The 22,512-nt window shown below is 51.3% G+C and overlaps 6 protein-coding genes across 6 annotated transcripts, besides 1 other annotated feature; 2 read left to right on the plus strand and 4 right to left on the minus strand.

The window, feature by feature from the left end:
* Positions 1–1,764: 1,764 nt before the first annotated feature.
* CTRU02_210787 (alpha-l-rhamnosidase) lies at positions 1,765–2,820 on the minus strand (the record flags this gene model as incomplete). The annotated part of the gene is made up of 1 exon (XM_036721971.2): positions 1,765–2,820. One exon carries the CDS (start codon positions 2,818–2,820, stop codon positions 1,765–1,767), a length of 1,056 nt encoding a protein of 351 aa, XP_036586343.2.
* A 1,364-nt stretch (positions 2,821–4,184) lies between these two features.
* On the minus strand, positions 4,185–5,074 carry CTRU02_210788 (uncharacterized protein; the record flags this gene model as incomplete). The annotated part of the gene is made up of 2 exons (XM_036721969.1): positions 4,185–4,413; positions 4,899–5,074. 2 exons carry the CDS (start codon positions 5,072–5,074, stop codon positions 4,185–4,187), a joined length of 405 nt encoding a protein of 134 aa, XP_036586341.1.
* Positions 5,075–8,950: 3,876 nt separating this feature from the next.
* On the plus strand, positions 8,951–9,974 carry CTRU02_210789 (RTA1 domain-containing protein; the record flags this gene model as incomplete). Its single annotated transcript, XM_036721968.1, has 3 exons — positions 8,951–9,101; positions 9,165–9,413; positions 9,478–9,974. 3 exons carry the CDS (start codon positions 8,951–8,953, stop codon positions 9,972–9,974), a joined length of 897 nt encoding a protein of 298 aa, XP_036586340.1.
* A 661-nt stretch (positions 9,975–10,635) lies between these two features.
* Positions 10,636–13,045, minus strand: CTRU02_210790 (uncharacterized protein; the record flags this gene model as incomplete). The annotated part of the gene is made up of 2 exons (XM_036721967.1): positions 10,636–12,577; positions 12,669–13,045. The coding sequence occupies 2 exons, from the start codon at positions 13,043–13,045 to the stop codon at positions 10,636–10,638; spliced, it is 2,319 nt and encodes a 772-aa protein (XP_036586339.1).
* Positions 13,046–13,863: 818 nt separating this feature from the next.
* CTRU02_210791 (Sterol 3-beta-glucosyltransferase UGT80B1-like protein 1) lies at positions 13,864–16,799 on the plus strand (the record flags this gene model as incomplete). Its single annotated transcript, XM_036721966.1, has 7 exons — positions 13,864–13,927; positions 13,986–14,691; positions 14,784–14,941; positions 14,997–15,360; positions 15,423–15,773; positions 15,903–16,510; positions 16,582–16,799. The coding sequence occupies 7 exons, from the start codon at positions 13,864–13,866 to the stop codon at positions 16,797–16,799; spliced, it is 2,469 nt and encodes an 822-aa protein (XP_036586338.1).
* A 1,107-nt stretch (positions 16,800–17,906) lies between these two features.
* Positions 17,907–18,155: a sequence feature (Protein overlapping with rRNA (CTRU02_210792, KAL0933993.1) was converted to a misc_feature.).
* Positions 18,156–19,114: 959 nt separating this feature from the next.
* CTRU02_210793 (isoamyl alcohol oxidase (FAD-dependent monooxygenase)) lies at positions 19,115–20,980 on the minus strand (the record flags this gene model as incomplete). Its single annotated transcript, XM_036721965.1, has 2 exons — positions 19,115–20,426; positions 20,511–20,980. The coding sequence occupies 2 exons, from the start codon at positions 20,978–20,980 to the stop codon at positions 19,115–19,117; spliced, it is 1,782 nt and encodes a 593-aa protein (XP_036586337.1).
* Between the last annotated feature and the right edge of the window lie 1,532 nt (positions 20,981–22,512).

Here is a 22,512-nt window from a genome sequence, read left to right on the forward strand (position 1 = left end):
ACAGTGAAACCACAATTGCCTTGCAGCGAATACACCTTATCCATCGTGACCACTGTTCAATCACTTCCATGACTCAATCATCGCTCAACGTCCCTGAAAAAGAAAATGTTCCGGAACCCACCAAAATCGTCGTCGTCCCATTCTTCTCCTCGAAAGATACCACTCCCTCTCCGCTCTTAATAGCCGCGCCGCCCTCCTGTACATCAACTGCCGGCAACACAACCCAGCCCGTTGACCCAACAGGCACAACAATCTCATACTGTAACCGCCCTCCATCTCTCTCCCACTTAGCACTCACATCGCCTCGCGGAGTGCGGTATCTTGTCTCAGCAAACGTCAAATCACCCACGACAATTGGCGCATACTCAATCTCCCTCCACGCAACACTCCCTTCTCTTTGCGCAAGACCGCTAAGACGAATGATCCAAGAGTCAGCGTACCCGAACATGAAATGGTTCCTCGAGCCGCCCGTCACCGGTAGATCCCAGTGCTCCCACAGCGACGTAGCGCCCTCTCTGACCATCCTTCCGTAGCCCCAGTCCTTGTCGTTGCTCATGATGTTGTACAGCACATCATCTCGACCCGCGTCATGGAGCTCCTCAAAAAGCGAGGGGAGAGAAATTTCACCGACCGTCATAGCCCAGTTGCGCTTCTCCAGGGACTCTACTATGGAGGCGAGAACCTTCTCGCGCGTATCCCCCGGTGCAGCACCCATACCCAACGCAAACGCGTTACAACCCTGGGAGTTCGTGCAGTAGTAGTTCCCCCCGGCTGTCTGGTTAAACCACATTCCGTGGAAACCCTGCCTCAGACTCTCTGCGAGCGCAGCATACTTCTCCGCCTCCGCCTCGTTCCCTAGAAGCGCCTCAACTTCAGCCATTCCCTGCGCAGCTCCATGGAACCCAAATGTGGAAGCAGCACCTTTGGGTGTTGAAGTATCCAGGTTCAGCCAATCTCCCAAACCGCCGTCATTCAGATACGGTTTGCCCCCGGCGCGACGGACGAGGTAATCCACATACTCGACCATTTCCTTGCGTTTCTTCGTGAGGATGGATATATCGCCGTACTGCTTATACGCCTTGAGCGGCACAAGAACCACGGCGCTCCCCCAATTCGGGTCATTTCGGTATCCTCCGCCCATGGGATTCCCGTACTCGGGCGCGATATCCGGGATGAGGCCCGGAACATCAGAGGCCTGCGCGTCGCCGATGGTCCTCACCAGATCGTCCAAGTACGCTTCCAAATCGTAACCCATCGTCAAAGGTCCAAAGACAAGATGGTCCTGTTCCAACCAGCCGTACTTTTCCCGGTGCGGACAGTCAGTGAGGACCGAGTGCATGTTGCCCCTGATTGAGCGGTCGACTAGCCCATGGATAGAGTTGAAGAGCGAGTTTGAAGTCGAGAGCGTCAAGACGGGCTCGTTGGCGGCGCGAATTACATAGCCCACCAGATCTGATGCTTCTGGCGTCCAAGTGAGGTTCACGCCGAGGTACTGGTACCCATGGTAAAGATACCGCGGCGTGTAAGCCTGTACATCGGACGAGGACAGTGTGTATGCGTCGAAGATAGGGGAGCCGCTTGACGCCTGGCTTACGCCGTCCGCACCCGCTGTTTCTCCCGGCCAAAACGTAATTCGTGTACCTGCTTTATCGCCCTGGTTTTTGATGTGAAGCGTGAAGTGACCCGCGATGTTGGTGCCCAGGTCAAACACCCATTGTCCGTTGGAAGCCTATCTAGTCAGCATGCGCTGCAGAGAAACAATTTTCAAAAAAAAAAGAGGGCACGAACCTTTCTGACCGACTTTGCAACTATCGTCTCGGTAACTTTGAGAGGCGGCGAGCGCGGACTAACAAGTTTCCCCGCGGGCGGCGTCGTGACGCTCGCGTTAACCCAAGACGACCGATTGTGACACACACCAGCCCACCCGTCGACCTCCTTGCGCGCGTCATATTCCTCACCGCCGTACCAATGCGCCTCGATCCACGGTCCGTCGACGGTAGTCACCCACGACGAGTCAGTAGCTACCTTTTCCACGGTTCCGTCCTCGCACGTATACTCCAATTGCGCGAGTAGCATGAGTTCCCGCGCAGCCTGCTTGAACTTTGTATACCGGCCAAGCAACGGCGCCGTGTTGTCGTAGATTCCCTTGCCGAGTTCCACGGCAAGCACGTTCCGACCGAGGCGGAGCCCGTCGAGGACGTCGTAGGTGGAATACGGCATCGTCTTGTTCAGCGTCGCGTACGCCGGCGAGAGCACGTCATCGCCCACCTTGACGCCGTTGAGGAGGGGATAGTGCAGGCCCAGGCCGAGGATGTACAGGCGGGCTTGCGTCACGGGGCACGTCACGGTGAAGGGCCTCGCGAAGCGCGGGAGGGACGTGGTCCCTGTTGCGAAGGCCTTGTTGGTGATCCATTCTGCGTCCCCCCAGTCTTGCCTGTCGAGGAGGGATACTTCAAAGGTCCCCGTGGAGCTCCACGACGACTCGGCGCCGGCGGCGTCCCAGACCTTGACGCGCCAGAAGACGGCCGAGCGGGAGGATAGCGCGTCGCCGGCGTAGTTTGCCCAGGGGTCCGCGGAGGACACTTTGCCGGTGTCCCATAGCGTGGAGGTGAATGACGAGGTGGAGGAGGCGTGGATTTGGTAGGCCGTTTGGTTATCGCTGCGTTTGGAAGAGGTGAGGCGCCATGTGAGGCGGGGCGTGGCGGTGTCGACGGCGATTGGGTTAAGCTGGGCGTTTGCTCGGAGGGAGTTGGGTTCGACTGAGAGGGCGACGGCGAGGGTGAGGAGGGCCAATAGGGGGATCAACGAGAGTCGCGCCATGGTGACGCTGCAGGTGTACGTGTGTGTGTGTGTGACACGGCAAGAGAGTGTGGTAGTTTTACTGATTGAATTTAGTTTTAATCTAAAGAGCGGCTTTATGTCTTCTATATCCATATGATTTCCTAGTTGTCACTGTCACGTCTTTCGGGTTAGTTAGAACGAGATGTCTGCCTGCGAGACTTGGCTTTGTGCAGGGGGGGCGAGAGATGAATGAAGAAAACTTCATGATGGAAAACCATCCTCGATAGACAGCACGGCCAAATGCGCCGTCGATTCGGTTCAAAACCGACCGAGATCAAGGGCGCAAACGGCGGAAATCCGTTCGAGACGTTTCGCGACAGTAGCCAACTTGCCGGCGTCTCCTGTGATGAGCCGCAGGTCCGTCGCGAGGTACGATGCGGGGAAGACGTACTCAGGGGTCACATACTATCAGGATTTAGCCGGCTCGGAGGAGGGTGTGATTGAGGGAGGGGGCGGAGAGAAGAACCAGCGGGAACTATCGAATGGCCTGCAGATTGGGATATATTTCTCCAGATTGAACACAGCTGCATGCACGACATTTGCCAAGACGGCGGTACTCATTTGTACGAAGGGGGTGGAAAACACGTGTATTGAGGAAGTTCCTAAGACGGCCAACTGTTCGCTAGGCCCCCGAAATGGGGCTGCAGGCTATACATAGCCGTAATGACCTGAAGATCGTAGGATCTGGCGGTCGTATGCGTAGTAGTAGTATTACGCGGGGAAACTTGTCTCCGTCCGACCTTTCGATTGCCAAGATCTTCCTTCTTCATTGGGTTGCGGCTTACTATTTGCAGCCAACCACGCTCGCCAGGGTCCTGTTCCTCCTTCAAATTCCTGGGCGCAGCCTTTGGTCTGAAAGAGCATCGAGTCCCAGGATCTCGGGCTGTTGGTTGTTTATGGCGTTTTCTTTTGAGCTGCTTAATCATGGCTTTGTTCATTCGGTGCGTATGCGCTTCCAGCGCAGATAGACGCTGAGAAATGATGCTCGTCCGGCTCTTTCGTAGGCTTCTCTCATTCTTGGCGTTGTCGAAAACGCTGATCCACTAATCAAAGCATCGCGTTCGTTTTGGGTATCTTCATGAAACATATCGGTCGTTTGAGGGTAGGGCATGGTAGTCGGAGGGGTCACTATTGAATGACAATCGAAAGCGAATGCATGGACGCAAAACAGAGAGGTATATTGAGAGCAGCCTCCAACTCCAAAGATGCAGTATCTGGCAACATGTTGCGACCGCGCTCCTCCCGTAAGAGGGGGTATCTTCCTTTTTCGCGTGTAGCAACAAAACGAGGGGGGGGGGTATATATAATGGTCTCGAACAACGGACAACACGCGCGCGACGTCTTTAGTTGGTCTTCTGCTTGGGCGGGGCCTTGAGCTTGCGGGAGATGGAAAGCACAGCGACGCCGGCGACCATCAGGGCCTCGACGCTCAAAAGACCAATCCAGATGGCGTTGAGTATCTGCTCCTCGTAACCAGTGCCAAGGTACATGGACATTTTGTCGTAGAGCATAGGATAGGCGCCGGTGAAGAACAAGAAGACTTCGAGGACGTAGAAGGTGAGCCAGTAGGGACTGTGGGTTGCATGAGCAAGACAGAGATTAGCAGAGATTCCTCGGCCCGGTTCTTATATGCGTAAGAACAAGATGAGTGTTTCTTTTTGGTTGCAACGTGCATCCATGGCATGTCATCAAACAAAGTGCCCCCTAGCTAAATAAGGAGAGACAAATTGCGGGGACGGTGAAACCTTGTCGCATGGAAGATCCATGGCGGATACAGGCGAGGGAGGGGATCCCCTAAAGCATTGCGCACGGGTCTCATGGCAGGAAGAAAAGACAAAGAAATGCAATGCAATGCGAAGCGCGGGTTGAAACGGCGGACGCAAAAGGCAAAGCGGGATGACAGTCTTGGTTCAGACGGAGTTCAGACGTCCATGCAGCATGTTTGGCGACCAGGGAAGATGGAAATGAAAATGAGGGGAGACGAGGCATGAATGAAGAGACAAAAAAGCAAGACAAACACAAGTAAAAAAGAAATATGGAAATTGACTCAAACTTACCGAGACTCGTCAGTAAAGCGCACCCACTGAATTCTCGTATGATCAGGCTCTCCGTACTGCGACAGCTGGACAGCAATAACGATTCCGAAAAGGACAAAGGACCAGAGAAACATCATGCGACCAAAGAGCGTGACGTGGGTATTAAAGTCCCAGAGGGCATCGATGATGGAAGCCATTTTCGGCAGCGATGGCAAGGTTAGTGAGAGCGAGGAGGGGGCGAGAAGCGGTGGCGGGTGAGACGAAAGGATTCCAGCGTCGGGACTGGACACGTAGGGTAGAAAAGTTGGAGCTGACAGTGCTGGAGGTGCAGTAGATTGCAGCTGGAGGTGGAAATGGTCTCGTCGAATGCGGATCACACGCAGGTGGCGGTGTGAACGGACTGGACAGTAGTGATGTGTTTGCTGGTTTTTGCGAGTCGAATAGTTGGTTCCTGCAAGGGCGAGAGAAAGAGGAGGCAGGGAGGAGAGTAAGAGAGAACGCCCGGGGTAAAGAGACGAACAGATGGGGGCGGCTGCGTGACTGACGACACGAGACGAGACGAAAGATGGGTTGGAGGGGGCGGCGGCGTCTTCGTTGAGCTAACCGGGGTGGTGGCAGACGCTAAAGAGGATCGAGCTGAAAAGTGGCCGAGGCTTGGTGTTGGGGTTGTTTTTTTTTTTGGTGTTTGGTGTTTTGTGGTTTGGTAAGGGAGCACTGAGCTAAGTATGAAAAGGTGTATATTTGGTACCGTCAATGCCGCATGCGTAGTAGGTGAGTTTGTGTTTTAGTTAATTGGCAATTATGCAGGGCTTATGCGATACGCTGCAGATAGATTTCCGTCTTGTCTCGGAGTCACGAGGGGGGCCACTACCAAACAGAGGTGTAAGAAGAAATAAATGGGATGAGATAGGGTTGCAATGGAATGCAAAATTGATGAAGCAGTGCCACTTTTTGTGCTGGGGGGAGGCAATCAAGGCCAGACTCTCTCTCTCTCTTCTCCAAAGAAAAAAGTAATCAAAAAAAGTAAAAGAGTGGCCAGAGTTTTTATTGTTAAGCGCTGAGGACCCGTCGCTTGGCTTATCGTGACTCCACGTGTCCTTATCGTCGGCAGCAAATTGGGTGGCGCCGCCCCTGCCGGTTAACGGCCCTGGAGAGCCGCGGGGCTAGCTAAGAGGGGTCTGGCCTTTTGGGGTCCACTGATGCTGCGCCGTTAATCCACTGCAAACCAAGTCCGTCGAGGCCTGGCTCAGTACCCGTTAAAAAAGGATTCAAGTTGGCACGGTTTTTTTTTTTTTTCTTTTTTTTTTGGTCATGGGATTGTTGGGCTAGAAGATGGAATGGTTTTTGTGCAGGTGCCAGATTTAGCTTCTTATGCATGAGGTAATCTAAAGCAGACTAGCCCAGAACCGCTGTTGTTCGAATGCGGATATTCATCTCATTTCAGTAGCTTGATACCGCAGAGAGTACTACTAGAATGTCAATGGTGTAGGTTCATCACACGACACAACCGTAACCGTAACACAACTGCTAGGGGGGCAAATGTGACAATTCTGGTAAGGTATTTCAGATCCAAAGACAGATTATGCAGGATTGGCGGTATAGACATCTGCTGCATGATAGGTTTATCCATGTTTATGCACATCAAACCTCCACACATCTTACTACGCCGCACGATTGTCAGATCAGTAAGGGCATAAGATCCCTCTCATCCCTTTTGAGATCAAATCAAGATGATCTTATCGTAACTTTTTCCTGCCAACCAAATGCCGCCTCATGCGCAAGGACATACCACTTCGCTGAGCTTAGACCCCTAGACGGCCCAGCCTCACCGGGTGGGGGCGCCACTGCTACCAAATGCAGACATCCACACCGTAACCTGCAGGACCGCTTCTCCGGGCTGAAGGGTGGGTCTGCCCCGGCCCGCTCCGTGCCTCTCTTGAGACTCTCTCGCTGTTACTTGCTCGAGGAATAGAAAGCTTACTGAGCGTCTTCCTTACCTCAACCGGTATATTATCTAAATCTGCTAAGTTTGATATCAGCGACGGGAGGCAATTGCCAAATTCCAGCCTTCTTGCCCATACACAGCTGACCCTTTCAGATGCATCTCTTGTTCTTCGCCAAATCATCACTTTACCATCACCACTCAACAACTTGAATGCATCTAAATTTCAGATTGTTTCTATGCTAACACAGTTCTTTGGTAGCTACAGTTCATAGAAATCTATCTGACGATCCAGTCTCGTGGCTCGCCACTCATCCTCAATGGCTTACAAGGCACTGTGAACCAACGATTTCTATTGCCAATAAGCTGTCACTACACCTACCGGACCCCAAATAGGCTTCTTTTCACTTTGGAGGACAGCGTCTCTCATGGCACTGGGTCGTATTTACTCCTGCTGGTGAATATACGTACCTTAGGTGCCTACCTTACCAGCATTTCAACTTTTCAACACGGTATGTTGTTTTTATTCCCCCCAACATTACACTTCTAATGTGCCTAGGTACCTACTCGGTAGTTTCAGCCAAGATATTCAGCGCTTACGTTGATAAGTGTGCACTTGTCATTCAGCTGTTGTATGGCATTAGGCTGGTTCTCTTTGGTAAGTGACGAAAAGGTTCTATCCGGACGAAGGTAGATGCTATTCCTCTCATCGCCTCTAACCATCTGACATAGAACTAATTCAAAGCGATGCGTATTTGTATAGGCAATAACGGAAACAAAACAGGAAAAGTTTTGTGAATCAGAATTTGTTAGTCTTTGGCTAAACGCCTAAGTTTATCCTATTTTCAGAAGAACAAGTCAGGTCTTCTTGCAACTTGTACGATCTGTCTAACATTGCTTGTTTGAAATAAAACAGACTAAGCACGCAGAAAAAGCACTGCTTTCATTTTAGAACCTAATCCTAGTCGATCACGGAAAAGTCAGTTCTCAAGCGGATGGCAAGGTTACTTTCAGAGGGCCTTTCACCTTTGGACGATTTTAACGCGTAAAATTGCTGCAAGTAGTCGCATTTAGTCAGTTTTAACCTGATAAGAAATAATCAGTGCCCCCTTATGGCCTCTCATAGCCTCTTCAACTGCATTTACCGCGCCGCTCATCCCCTGTTATTGACGGTTGCCGGTGTTACGCCCGGGATCAAGATCATGGTACCTACATACTATGCTGCGCAGCAAACTTAGATGCATAACGCAATTGAGATTTCTCACAGAGAGCTGTGAAGCAGATGGCGTTGGCAATAACACACCCCCGTGGGGTTATCAAATACGCGTGTGAACTCCACTACCATTGGCCTTGATTGTATTCTGAATCCACTACTATTACTTGAGACTGCGCCCCTAACTGAAACATGGCCTCTCAAGTCTATACGGCACTGGAAATGCGATGGCCTTTTCGATCTAAGCCACAGACTGAAAGGGAGGCGCTGGCATCTGTATTAAGAGCCCCGCCAAATACGCGTGACTTGCGATCCTTGGGGCAGATTGTGGACTACCACACTTTGAAGATCGAACGTGTCAAGCCTTTACCAGGGCTAGGAATGTAAATGGGTGGCACACAACGATTAATGGAGGCTCAACGCAGTACTGTATACGTAGTATGGTATGCATTTTGTCCTTATAGTTCATGTACCTGTACTTTGGCCACAGCGGTTGAGTCCACTCTTCCGGCCATTTCGGCGTTCCGAACCAAGCCAGATATAGCTCTATCACCGCTCCGCCGTTGCTCGGCCGCCCGCTTCCCTACGATGAAAGTTACTGGCTCCAAAGGTGTAACGGTAAGCCGCAGCATATACTCAGCGTGTCGGCACCTTGTCACTCCCTAGCCGCGGGTGTAGACATATTCCAACCAGAGAGACTATTCCTTGCCTAGTAGATCCACACAACTACCTTACGGGTGTGGGAGATAACAATTCATATAAATACACAGAAATTCCGCGGTGGGAATCCCCAATGCTCAACAACCGGGAAACCAACTTCATCATCTCACGTGTCAATACCGATCTGACGCTTGAAGCCATACAACGCAGCAGCCACCACCAACCATCACCATCAGATTCATATACAGTATCCGTGCAATGGCGGGGTTCAAGTACTATCACTACGATCCCTCGTTTGGGGCTGCGGCCTTCTTTGCCGCTCTGTTCATAGTCGCAACAGTCCGCCACACCCAGCTTCTGTTCAGGAACAGAGCATGGTATTTCATACCCTTCATGCTTGGCTGTCTATGTGGGCAAACTTTCTATCCTTATCCCTAGTCCACAGTATCACTGATCGTATGCTCTTTAACAGTCGAGGCGGGTGGCTATATTGCGCGAGCCATGTCGGCCCGGCAGACGCCGGACTGGAAGCTGATGCCCTACATCATCCAGAGTCTTCTAACCCTCCTTGGACCAACTCTATTCGCCGCTTCGATATACATGGTGCTCGGGCGGATGATAAGCTTTCTGCACGGCGACTCGTACTCCGTGATTCGACCGAAATGGCTCACCAAATTCTTCCTGCTGGGAGACATTCTGTCGTTCCTCGGGCAAGGTGGAGGTACGCCCACTCGCACAAAACCCTTTTCTTCCTTTTCTCTGTACCCCAGTTTAAAAGTCATCATTGAATCGACTGACTGAGTTGGCCATTGCAGGTGGAGGAATTCTGGCTACGGCCAAATCAGAATCGTCTCAGAGCATGGGAAACGGCGTGATCCTGCTCGGACTGGGCATCCAAATCGTCTTCTTTGCCTTTTTCATGATCGTCACGATGGTGTTCCATGTCCGCATCTACAGGAAGCCGACGACGGTGTCGCTCTCAACGGCGGCACGCTGGCGGCGGCTTCTATGGGTCCTTTACGTCACGAGTCTGCTCATCATGGTCCGCTCCATCTTCCGTCTGGCCGAGTACGCACAGGGTAACGACGGCGCGCTGATGCAGAAGGAGGCCTACGTATACGTCCTCGACGCCCTTCTCATGTTCATCGTCACCGTAATCTACTCATTCTACCACCCTAGCGCTGTTCTCACGGAGAACTCCACGCGTGCTGCTGACATGGAGTCTCATGGGGCCGGAGACAGCTACCCCATGGTCAAAGACAACTTGTTTCAGAGGATCTAGCTATGTGAGGGAGGGAGCCTTTGATGAATCTGTGCCTTGCGTTTTGGTTAACCGGAGGCGGGACGCCAACATTATTTTTAGTTGCTCTTCAGGGTATAGCCCATTGGTACGGTGAGGATGCGAGAGAGGCAATTTTGATCGAATGAGACTCAGCATAGATTTTGTAACTATTTCATGTGTATTTACTACGTTGCATTTTTTCTTGAAACTAGTAGATCTTTTGATGCGAATAATCCTGTTTGATGGAGTGTTACGTTGCAAGCTCGCAAAGTGGTACTGCACAATTGCGCTTAGTGGCAAACAATATTATACCAACTGGTATTGTTCAATCAAGATGAAAACTGTTTGGTTCCCCTCGAAAACCCAGTAAACAGTACGAAGTATAGGAACTCAGAAGCTTGCATTTGGAAAAGAGGTATGCATCAAGTCTGGAGAGTTCTAAACACTTGTACCAAATTATCAAATTGCCACGATGGCAATGAAAGCAGGGCGAACACTTTTTTGCCAACTCAATATTTTAGGATTTGTGAGTACATTTGCCTTTGTTTTCAAACCCAGAAAAGGCTCTTAGTCTATGTACTTGGCTGGCATGGGCCAGAAAACATACATGGCCCAGCCGCCATCTGCTTTCCTCCACTGGACAAAAGTAAGACATACGATATCAAACAAATGAGATTGTGGTCGTGGCTTTAATGTCCCTCGAGCTAAAGCCGGCCAAAATGTTGAAGGTTCCTGCAGGTATAATCCACTGCTTGGTGGTCACATCCCAGTAACTGATATCCCGTCTCATGAGCTGAAAGCTTACTGTCTGAGTCTCGCCGCTGTTCACGGATATCTTGCTGAAACCCCTCAGCACTTTTACAGGCGTTCCTGTAGGCGTAGTGTCTGTGGGAAATGAGACATAGAGCTGCGGCACCGTCGAACCTTGCTTGCCACTCTGGTTGGTCACCTCGACGGAGACTGTTGCGACATACGTCCACAGGTCGACGTAACCACCCGGTGCGGTGCCCAAAGATACGTCAGGTAGCGCGGAGAGATTCGTCTTCGCCTCAACCTCCAGGCTTCTCCCCATGGCGAACATAGCGTAGGACAGACCGAATCCGAATTCGTACTGGGGAGTGATATTGTGGGCATCCATGTGCCGGTAGTCGATTAGTTGACCCTCGGAGAAGTCGGAATGCCATCCGTTGGAGCCCGAGTACTTGGGGCTCTCTACGATGTCTGCACCGTAATCGGCAAGTGTCTTGGGAATAGAATAGGGTAGACGTCCTGTTGGCTCGGTTGCCCCCCACAAAATGTCGACAAGGGCATTTCCTGACTGGTCTCCGGGATAGTGGGCATGTAGAATGGCGGTCACATTCTCATTGTCGGCCCACGGCATCAAAACAACCCCAGGACCGTGAACTACAACGACCGTGTTTGGACAAACGCTTGCCGTCTTCTCCACCGCCATAGTCGCATTATACTGGAGATTGAGGGACTCTCTGTCCCTTCCTTCTGCTGCATATGCTTTGAGGAAAAGGAGGCAGACGTCAGGCACGGGGTACAGCATCTTGAATGATCCCTCGGCCACTTCATCATTGTCGAGCAGGATTTGGAGCCGTCCCCCTAACGATCTGACCTTTTCTCGTACTGCCGCGAGTGGGGTTACGAGATCGGTGTGGCGTACGGTTCCTGAGCCACCACCTATATCATAGGTGCCGTACTCGAATCCATTGGGTCTCTTGTCAATGAAGTTGGCCGAGCCAATGACCGGGTCCCCAGCACCATTTCCGAAGATGCCAACGTTTGTTATGTTCTTAAGGGGTAGGATGCCATTGGTGTTCTTGAGAAGTACGGTGCCTGCAGCGCCAACCTGACGGATGATCTCCTCATGACCAGCGCGCACGTCACGAGCGGGCACCTTGGGGTAGTAGCTGAATAAGGGAGAATTCTGGCCGTATTGATATGTCAAGAAGACGGCACCGCTGGATGGGTCGACGGACGGGTAGTCCTTGTCCTGGCCAAGTCGGAAATATGGGGTTAAGACCTTCTGCGCCATCTCGTCGAGTCGGGTCTCGGACACCAGGCCATTATTGACCGCCTGGAGAAGAGGTTCGCCGAAGTAGGCGAACCCTGCTGCCGCACTCACGTTTCCCGGCATCTCCAAATCGAGGCCCGCGTTGGCAGACTCGGCCGTTGAGTGAGTCGCGTACCAGTCCGACACGAGGTAACCAGTGAATGCTAACTCCTTTGCGATGATGTCGGTCAGGAGCGCCGAGTTCGCACATGAGTAGTTTCCGTTAAACCGGTTGTAGCTGCACATGATGCTCGACGTGTTGGCCCTGATGGCGTTGGCAAACGGCCAGAGGTAGAGCTCATGCAGGGTTCGGTCGTCAATGTTGGAGGAAACGGCCTCGACCGTCCCATTCGAAACTTTCGAGGATGTCCGCTGAGTTTCCTGTTCATTGCCGACCAGGTGCTTAGAACACGCTTGAACACCTGTCGACTGAATGCCTGACACAGTAGCACTCATTGCTTCCCCCGCCAAGTACGGGTCTGGGCCGAAGCTTTCCCAGTTGCGACCTGCACGAGCACTCCGTCCCAACGGCCCCGTGGAAGGTCTTATTTTATCATTAGCTTTCTAGCCGGAGACGGAATTTCCAGAGCCCATGCGAAAGGTGGGCAGGAGGTTCGAGGTGCGGGTTGACTTACCCAAGAAGGACGTGAGCCCCTTTGGCCTTGAATTCTTCCCCGAGGGCCACGGCACGCTGATGCATAAGATCTCTATCCCAGGTTGCCGCAATCGTGATACCTGCAGGAAACACGCTGACACCATCTGACCGGGAGTAACCAGTCGGGCCATCTGAGAGGCATATACCCTCAAAACCAACGCGAGGTATGGCCCCAATGGCACCCACGCAGGCGGGTGCAGGGGAGAGATATCCACCAGATACGATTCCAATCTTCTCAGAGAGGGTCAGGTTAGAGACAAAGTCGCGAGCGATGGTGAGAGCTTCGGACCACTCTATGGGACTGGATGTGATTGGCATTGCCAGTGCAATGGTCGAGGCCACTACAAAGTGTCGCATGATAGAACAGGTGATTTAACGAGAGTGTGAGAAGATGATGAAGTGTCAGGTGGAATGAAGAGCAACATGAGAGTTTCTTCCCCCTTTTCGAGAAGAAGGCATACACTTTTATGTTGATGGTTCAAGACCATTGGCCCGAGGCTGCTCTGCCCATCGTTCCTTGCGCAACTACGGCCCGAGTGGGAACCATGGACATGGAGCGGGCACCGGACAGGGTGCACGAGGGCATCATGAGTGGCTGAACAACATGAAGACTGCACACAAGTAGGTTGATACGCTAAGGCGCCGGCATTTCCAGGGAGACCTCGGCCTTGTCCCGGCGGAGTTTACGCAGTCTCCTTTGTGCATTACGTCGAGGCGGGGCTAAAGATTCGGGCTCTAGGGCCACGCATGGATCTGGCGACGACGCCGGTCACACTATTACGCGTAAAAATACAGCCGCGATTGGCTATACCCTTCAAAGCGCCAAGGCCATTGTTTCTACTTATGTCTTGACGCTTTGCCCGTCCTCGTGGCAATGCAAGTTTACTACTCCAGGATCAGCGCCGGGCTTTCAGCCTGGCACATCCCAGCTAGACTAAGGTACTTCAAGAATTAAAAGTCTTACTTAAAACCTTCCGAGTTACTCGGCCAGAGATTGTCTACTATATACGTAGCCCATCGTCTCGTTTGCTGGTCTCCCCTAGCTGCAGACACATACATGATATTTATACCAATGAATTCCTCATAAATTTCCATAAAGCATCATAGTTGTATTTTCCCCTCGGTATTTAAGAATAAAAGACAGGTGCTATTGATCATACAGCAAGGCGTCTCAAATGGCTTCTCTGGATCGTGACAACGTAAAGGAAGCTATCGATGGCTGGAAGCCCGCACTTCGAGGTTCGTGGCAGAGGTACCTTCAGTTCCGACTTTCAGTTCTTCTAACACTGACTGCTAGACGATGGTCGAGTCGATATCGACACCGATTCAAAACTCGTCAGAACTCTGTCCCTCATTTTACCGAATTCCCAGAAAAAAGCATTTCAGGATGTCGAGGAACCCCCTCCACCATTCACGTCTTCAACTGCCGCGGACACACCGATACTTTCGGTGGTCAAGTTAAACGTCGTCATCCAGGTTGTGGGGAGCCGTGGCGACGTGCAGCCCTTTATAGCCCTCGGAAACGAGCTCCAGAAACACGGGCATCGGGTACGGCTCGCAACGCACAACACATTCGAAAACTTTGTCCGTAAATCTGGGCTGGAGTTCTATCCCATAGGAGGCGACCCGGCGGACTTGATGGCGTACATGGTGCGCAATCCTGGCCTAATACCAAGCATGGACAGCTTGCGTGCCGGCGACATTCAAAAGAAGCGCAAAATGATGGCCGAGATGCTCAGGGGTTGTTGGGCGTCATGTATTGAGCCGGACCGCGCGACTTCCATACCATTCGTTGCCGATGCAATCATTGCCAACCCTCCAAGCTTTGCGCATCTGCATTGTGCTCAGGCTCTCAGCATTCCTGTACACCTTATGTTCACAATGCCCTGGAGCATCACGAAGGCGTTCCCTCACCCTCTAGCCAACCTCACGGGCGCACATACCGAGATGCACATGGCCAATGCAGTCTCATACTCTATCGTCGAATTTTTAACTTGGCAAGGGTAAGTCGAACTGGAGGTTCAAGACAGACGGAATAGTCGCCTGTATGGCCGTGAACTAGATCGATGATTCATTACTAATATTTATCATCTAGACTCGGTGATGTTATCAACGAGTGGAGGACCGAACTAGATCTTGAACAAATTGCCTTCTCGGACGGACCTAACTTAGCGGAAACTCTCAGAGTCCCTTTCACTTACTGTTGGTCTCCGGCACTTGTACCAAAGCCGCAAGACTGGGGTCCGCATATAGGTATGATTCAAACCGCACCGATAACTACCTTATGCCATAACTGAAGCTGTCATAGACGTCTGTGGATTTTTCTTCCGCGAGCCGCCAGAATACACTCCGCCTCCAGATCTCGAAAAATATCTCCGCGGTGGACCGCCTCCGGTCTACATTGGCTTTGGGAGCATTGTGATCGACAATCCAAAGGCACTTTCTGCAACGATTCTTGAAGCTGTTCGCATAACTGGGGTTCGTGCGCTCATCTCGAGAGGCTGGAGTAATCTTGACGGGCCTGAATCGAGCCAAGTAATGTTTCTTGGCGATTGCCCTCACGAATGGCTGTTTCAGCATGTAGCTGCAGTCGTTCACCATGGTGGTGCAGGTACGACAGCTTGCGGACTATCGAATGGTCGACCGACAACCATTGTCCCATTCTTCGGAGAGTATGCGCCCCCCTTCCGGCATGGCTTAAGGATGAGATGTTGACTTGCTACCTTGTAAACAGCCAGCCGTTTTGGGGCGACATGGTTGCTGCAGCCGGAGCTGGGCCAAAACCTATCCCCCAAAAGGATCTGACCGTGGAGACCCTTTCCGAGGCCATTCGAGTCTGTTTGACGCCTGAAGTGGCGGAGGCAGCCCGGAAACTTGCCATGAGAATGAAGGACGAATCAGGCGTTAAAGCAGCGACTGCAGCCTTCCACGCCAACCTGCCGCTGAACGTGCTTGGATGCGATATTTTGAAGGAACAACCTGCAGTATGGATGTATCGACATAAGAATTCTCGCGTAAAACTATCAAAGGCCGCGGCAGAGATTCTGACAAGTCACCTTAAAGTTGACGTAGCACGATTGAAATTGTAAGTCCACAACCCATGGGGTCCCGTGACGCCTAGGGCTTTCTCCTTGCTATTTACTATGACGAGGAGACTTCGGCTTCAAACAAGACATCTAGCTTTGGCCGTTTACTGGTGGCTAACCACGTACAGACATGAGATTCGCCCGATAATCATTGATTCACGACGATGGGATCCCTTGACAGGCACAGTGTCCGCCGCAATCGGAGCGAGCCGCGACATAGCCGTTGCAGCCTCCGGTGTTGTCGTCAAGCCAGCTGAGATATACAGGAAACGATCGCGAATAGCGTCATCGGAGGTCTATGAAGAGGATGATCCGGTGAAATCAGGCCTGCCGCGAACCGGCTCACGTGGCGCATCACCACCGCCTCTACGTCCTAGAGACAAGGAAAACAGGAATTGTGCTAGTCTAACATCTGACATGGTACTTGCATCGGTATCCGGTGTCGGAGGCTTTTTCAAATCCTCGGCTGGGGGTATCGTGGCGGTACCCTACGCCTTCGCAGAAGGCTTCAGAAACATACCGCGACTGTACGGCGAGGAGGTACGAGACCTTGGAGCGATTCGTGACTGGAAGAGCGGAACAATCGTAGGGGCGAAAGCAACATTCTTCGGCGTGGTGGACGGCGTGTCGGATCTGTTTGTTCTCCCGTACAAGGGGGCTCAAAAGGATGGCCCAGTCGGCGCCGTGAAAGGTGTGGGCAAGAGTCTTGTTGGGGTCACGAGCAAGCTCTTCAACGGTATGTACCTTATTCGGAAATTTATGTAGTTTCGAGGCCATCTCTGAAATGTGTTGCTAACAATGTGCCAGTTGCGGTTGGTGTAGGAGCATACCCCCTACGGGGGATCTACAAGAGCGTATGGACGTCCGCTCATCAGGATACTCAACGGTCTATCCGACAGGCACGAAGGATCGAAGGCTTCTACTTGGCAGAACGGATGCGACAGGGTGGGTTTGATGATGCTCTTGTCTTACGTGCATTTGAAAGTATCAGAAAAGGGAGCTCCTTGGATCTTCAATTAGAATAATCGAGATAAGCCTAGGGGCTCGCTAGTATGCTTTTTTCCGCAGTCACTGGGGTGAAGACCGCGCGGAGGTCGTTACTAGAATAGACACACCGAAGGAATAGCTAAGGCTTGACGGACCAAAGTTTTGATTTGCTCAGTTACACGCATGCCTCAATACTACTAAATTGTTTCGTCGGCGATTAGCGCGGGTCGAATGTTCAGGCTTGAATGTCATCGTGGCATGGGTGATGATTACTCTTCTTTCTGGCTGTTGGGTAAAATAGCAATGGTCCCTTTTAAGTATCAACGACAATGGGTCATGACTGTTGGAAACCTCCCAGCCCAACAAAGCAAGATAACAGGCAGCTGAGGGTTCCTGGATCTGTTTACGGTGTACATTCCGGCGTCTTCCCTGGCCTTATGTTGGGGAAAGCTGTGCGCGGACCCAGGCGGTGCAACAGGCCATTTCTCCAGAGCTGTCTCATGCGGTCTTAAGTGGATTGTCAAAACATGGTCCCTAAATGTGCTCTTGCAGCTCCTTTAGCAAATGAGGGTGTATCTATCACATTGGCGGGTGGAGAGCAAAACCAAGGACGAGGGGTTTCATGCCGCTAACACTACATACATTCGGAAGAAATGCTTGTGGGTACATAATACCACCAGGCTTTCATTGCACTAACTCAGCACGATGTACGACTAACAACACTCCCAAGTATATGAGGGTTCTAGCAGGGGAGAGGGAGGGGGGAGGCTTGGCAGCGTTAGGTCCCGGCGGACTGGGAACTTCGCATTAATGGGGTTTATTACGCGTAATGGAAGGGCTCCGATTAGCCTATTCCCTCCACTAGCCGTAGCCCATATGTTGACCCAGCCAGCTAGGATTTAGGAAAATATGCGCATGTCATTAACGTGACGGAATGTGCTAATGCGGTGTTACACATTGGTGTTGTGAAATGGAACTCCAACAACGCATCCGAAATTGTATCCCGGATCTGGTGGCCACGTTCCGCGCAGCCATAGAATTCTGAGATTGATTAATCACGAAAAACAAAAACAAAAACATACAACACCAGGTATTCGCTGGTCGTCACCGACCCAACTACTAATCCGGCCCTCACTGGCTTATCTATGGGAGAGCGGACGGGATCCCGAGTTTTCCAGTGGGTATGGTCGTATGTGACAACCCGTGGCAGTAAGAATGCTAATCAATCTTCCCGCTGCTCATGCAAGGGTTGGCGTCAAGATTCAAAGTCCTACCTCTTCCTGGCTGCCCAAGAAGAACACCCTTCATGGTTGCGAAACGCATATCAAGTGACACGAGAATCATATTCCCGGAACCCCATAGCAATGCGGTCCACAGAGCCGATTGTGACCTGAAGAAGGGCTGATACGTAGTAAAGAAGGGAAGCGAATCATGCTGGAAAGGTTTCTGCCACCCACAGTAGTTTCTGCAGCTCGTAGGGGGCAATAATAAATTCGAAGAGGGAAATCAGTGGGTCGTTTTCTGTGAAAATTGCCTTTCAAAAGGGGGATTGTGAAGCACACGATTGGGGATATCTATGCCTGTGCATACACTATCCTGTCAAGGACCAGCTCATCCTTTGGCGGCGACATCGAGGTCTCCTAGAATTCTAAGTAACTTCCTTGGGGTATCTTCCAAAGCACCGCCATCAATGACGGTCACGGTGAAGCTTGGAAACGAGGTAAAATTCGCGTAATGGAGTGATGGATATTCTTGCTCCACGTCTTTCTCCGCCATCAGGATTTCAAAGTACCAGTGTGGATTTGCAATTTTCAACTCTCGAACCTATGAGAAGCACCTTCGGCCTCATAAATCCTCGTCTGTACTGCCCAGCAAAAATTCATCACTCGACAATGGTAAACCCTGCAAAGCCTACCCCGAATATAATATGTTTTCAAACCATGTGATCAATCTTTTATGGATTCTCTGCCCTGCCACACATCGTAGCGTAAGGACCAACAGAATTTTTCAATCACATGGGTAGCCTGTTACCAATTTACTCGTGAATCCATACTGTTGTAGCCTGAGATAAGTTGACTAAGTGATTGTGAACCACTTGAGACTCGGGTTTGATATAGGCATGAAGCTCATGTTGAAGCGGTGCTTAGCTGCCTGATGGTTTGCGGAAAAAACTCGTTTACAAAGTTTTGAAGGCTAATTAGATGACGTTGACGGACAAAAGCGTACAATGTCCCTTGGCCTATTTTCTCTTCCCTTCCTCCCAAAACATAGTTCAACATGGCCTCCCGCTCGCCTCATTGAAATTTTGCCACCGAAGCGTGCGAAGCCTGGATCGACAGAAACAGTGGCATAATTAATCATTGTGTTGCACGTCCTGTCGGCACAGTCGGCCGGTGGTCAGATTGTAGTCCCACAAGTCGCTGCCCACACCCGAGAGCACATAGAGGCTTCCGTTAGGGTCGTATTTGTTCTTGAGCTGTAGCAAGCGGTTGTAGTTGGCTCCGTAGAAATCATTCTTGAAGTTCTTGTCGAAACCGCTGGCCTCGTTGATGTAAGCCCCCGTCTCTGGCGTCCACGCACGCCATACCTTTTCTTTGTTCTCTTCAGCCCAGGCGGCTGCTTCTGCCAGAGCGTCCTGAGGAGCCTTTTTCAGATCGATATTAATACCAGTTACCATGGTGTGAACGTAGCCAATGCGCCATGCTGGATTCAGGGCGCCGCGTCTGCTCTCTTCGACTTCCGCCGGTCCGCGGCCTCCCTGCAGACCTACGACCAGTGTGCTTCCTTTGCCGGATTGAGATACCATGACTTGCTGAAGATTAGAAGCAAGTCGATCCAGGGGCAAATCAACAAGAGCTGCACGCCCTAACAGGCGACTGGATATCAGCGAAGCAGCTCCAGCACCACTTGGGGCTGAATTGAGGGAATTGAAGAGGTCCATGTAAGTGCCTGTCTGAGGTTGAGAAAGCGCGGCCGAGAGAGTAAAGTTATGCCCTTGGTCGAGGATTCGTTGCTTGACTGGCTCAAGAAGAGCCTGAACCTTCTCGACTGTCGTGTTATAGCCGAAGAAAGATAGAGAGAGCTTGGCTCCCAGGTCTGATGACGAACCGAAACCGCTCCCAGTTAGCCCACTATCCATCAGGTCTGGAAGACTAGCAAGAAAGGCGGCGAGGCCCTTCCATGAATCTGCCACCGCCGTGGAGACGTTCGTATTGGGAGACATCGACAGAGTACTCGATACAACATTCTCGGGCATCGGGTGAGCCTTGAGGACGAACTCGGTCACGACGCCCCACAGACCAGGGCCTCCTCCTCTTATCGCCCACAGCAAATCCTGATTCTGGGCGTCGTTCGCGACAAGTATTTCGCCCGCGATAGTGACAACAGTGGCCTGGTAAATGTTGTCCGCGGAAAGTCCGTAATGGCTTGACATGGGTCCGTGGCCGCCGGCTTGAATGAACCCGCCCAACCCTACGGTTTTGTCTTGCCCACTGATGGCAACCTTGTTGACTGCAGCACCGGCAAGATTGACATCGCCCCAACTCACTCCGCTACCCACGACGAACACATCGCTAACCCCGTCACCGGGGATCTGCCACTGCGGCTTGAACTCAATCTTGTTCAAGTTTCGGGTCCATATGGAAAGTGAATGAGCGCCTGCGGACCTGGTGATCAGAGCATGTTTGTTAGTATAATGTGTATGTATAACAGTACTCTCTGGAGAGGAGATTGACGGGCTTCGCGAATACCTTCCATTGAGATCGTGGCCGGTTCCCTTGATCACGATTCGTATATTGCGTTGGTCTGCCCATCGTACAGCTGTCGCAATTTGATGTTCATTGGTTGCATTCACGACGTATGCCGGCAAACCACCCAAAGTGCACAACTTGTTCGCATCGTACCCGGTGGCGCTCGGGGGGACACAGGTGTTGTTGGCGAAGAAAGGGTAGTCGATAGATTCAGGTGTGGCAGCGTGGAATGTAGAGTATGCCCAATTTTTGTTCACGTCGTCGCAACTGAACGGAGAACTGAACGACTGGTCGGCATAGCAGGACGAGCCAACTGGCTGCGTGGCTAGGAGTACGCCACCAATCGAGCTGTTTAGGCCGCTCCATTCAGAAGCACTCGGCCATGACGCGTCTGAGGGCGTGACCTTGCAGAGTGACTGACTCAGCGCATGATTGATGAATGCTGACGAGACGAGGATGATTGCCAACATTGTGCGGCCTTGCTGACTGCTTCTGCTGGTGATAGATGATTTGTTATGGCTACTAAAAGACTATCATCTACATGCAGGCCTTCGGCCTTTATATACATCATCGCATCAGCCTCAAGCCCCTTCACTTGATAGATTAACTGGATAGATCTGGATTAATTCCCATAATTTTTCAACGGATGATTTCCTTGGGACTGGAGACATTATGCAACCGCTGGGTCTATCTCAAAATAATGAGCTAAAATGACTAGCCTCCCCCTTTTGAGTCTTTCATAATCTAAGAAGCGGCTTGGTTATACCAGTGGAGTTTAACATTTCAGCAAACTACGTTGTCGGATACGCGTATGTTTGAAGACATAACCCCTTGCTTTCGAGGCGCAGTCATCTCAAAGAAAGCTAATAGAGGCACCATCATTGGACATTTACATAGTCACAAATACGCGACTTACGAGCAACAATGTTACAGTAAAGTTCTTCACGCAGCTATCGGTTGTTATGCAAACCTTTCATCGGTGGCTGGATGCCTGACACGAGAATACGATGGCAATCTTACTAGACCGAACAATTCATTGCAGAATCAGCATGTTACCTCTGCTCGGCTTTATGAAGAAATGGCAAACAAAGGGAGATCCTAGAAGTAGGATCTTTACCTAATTCGCGGCTTAGGCTTCGCGCGCTGAGTGGCTGCGGCGACAAACGTATTAAGAGAATCTCAACTTATATTTACTAAGATACCAGTTCCAAATCTCATGCATACAGTCCCCTCTGTCTCATTTTGTATACTGTGACAGAACAAAGATCAGGAACGGTGAGGTCTCCCTTCAATCTTGACACTGCAAACCTCAGCCCAGAACTTCTGACATCTTTACCTGTCCGCCGGCTGAATCGTAGACATGGCTAGTTTTTCCTTCATAGCTTCCCGTCTTCTCCTGAAGCTGCTCATATTCATGTACTGGTTCGTTACGGCCCCCGCACTCCTAGAGACCATTCTCCCAACAGGCCGGGCGTCCAGATCAGTCCCAGATCAAGTATAACGCCTCGATAAACAACATTGCCACCACCCTCGTCTACGTATACCAACATTCCAACTTCATTGGTCGGCGTTGACCTGTATGCTGCGCATTGACAATGTAGTGAGTGTATAGCATGGAAGACTGCGGCTTCTGCCAGAGCTTCTCCAAAATCACATTTTTGGGTGCGTAGTTTTCCATGCCGCCGGCATGCTTCTCAGGCCAACGCACCCTGGTCAGGATAGTCGGTCCTTTCATTCCCGATTGCGTCCTGGTAGAGGTCGCCGGCAATCCCGACAGGGTTGTCTGAGCGGCAAAGTGTTATGCTAAAGAATACACCAAGTCACACATTTCTTGCATCAAAAGCTATTTGTAGTCCGTAAAGAAGGGTACATAGCAAAGTCCCCTACTACTGGTATAATCTTAACCCTAGAAAGCCCCAGCAACCCCCTAAGGACACCGCATGGCTAGTATAGGTTCTGCAAATGTAGAACATCAGCATCTCAAGTTTATACATTCGCCCAG

The sequence above is a fragment of the Colletotrichum truncatum genome (genome assembly GCF_014235925.2).
Source record: "Colletotrichum truncatum strain CMES1059 chromosome Unknown Contig_0007, whole genome shotgun sequence".
Lineage (NCBI taxonomy): Eukaryota > Fungi > Ascomycota > Sordariomycetes > Glomerellales > Glomerellaceae > Colletotrichum > Colletotrichum truncatum.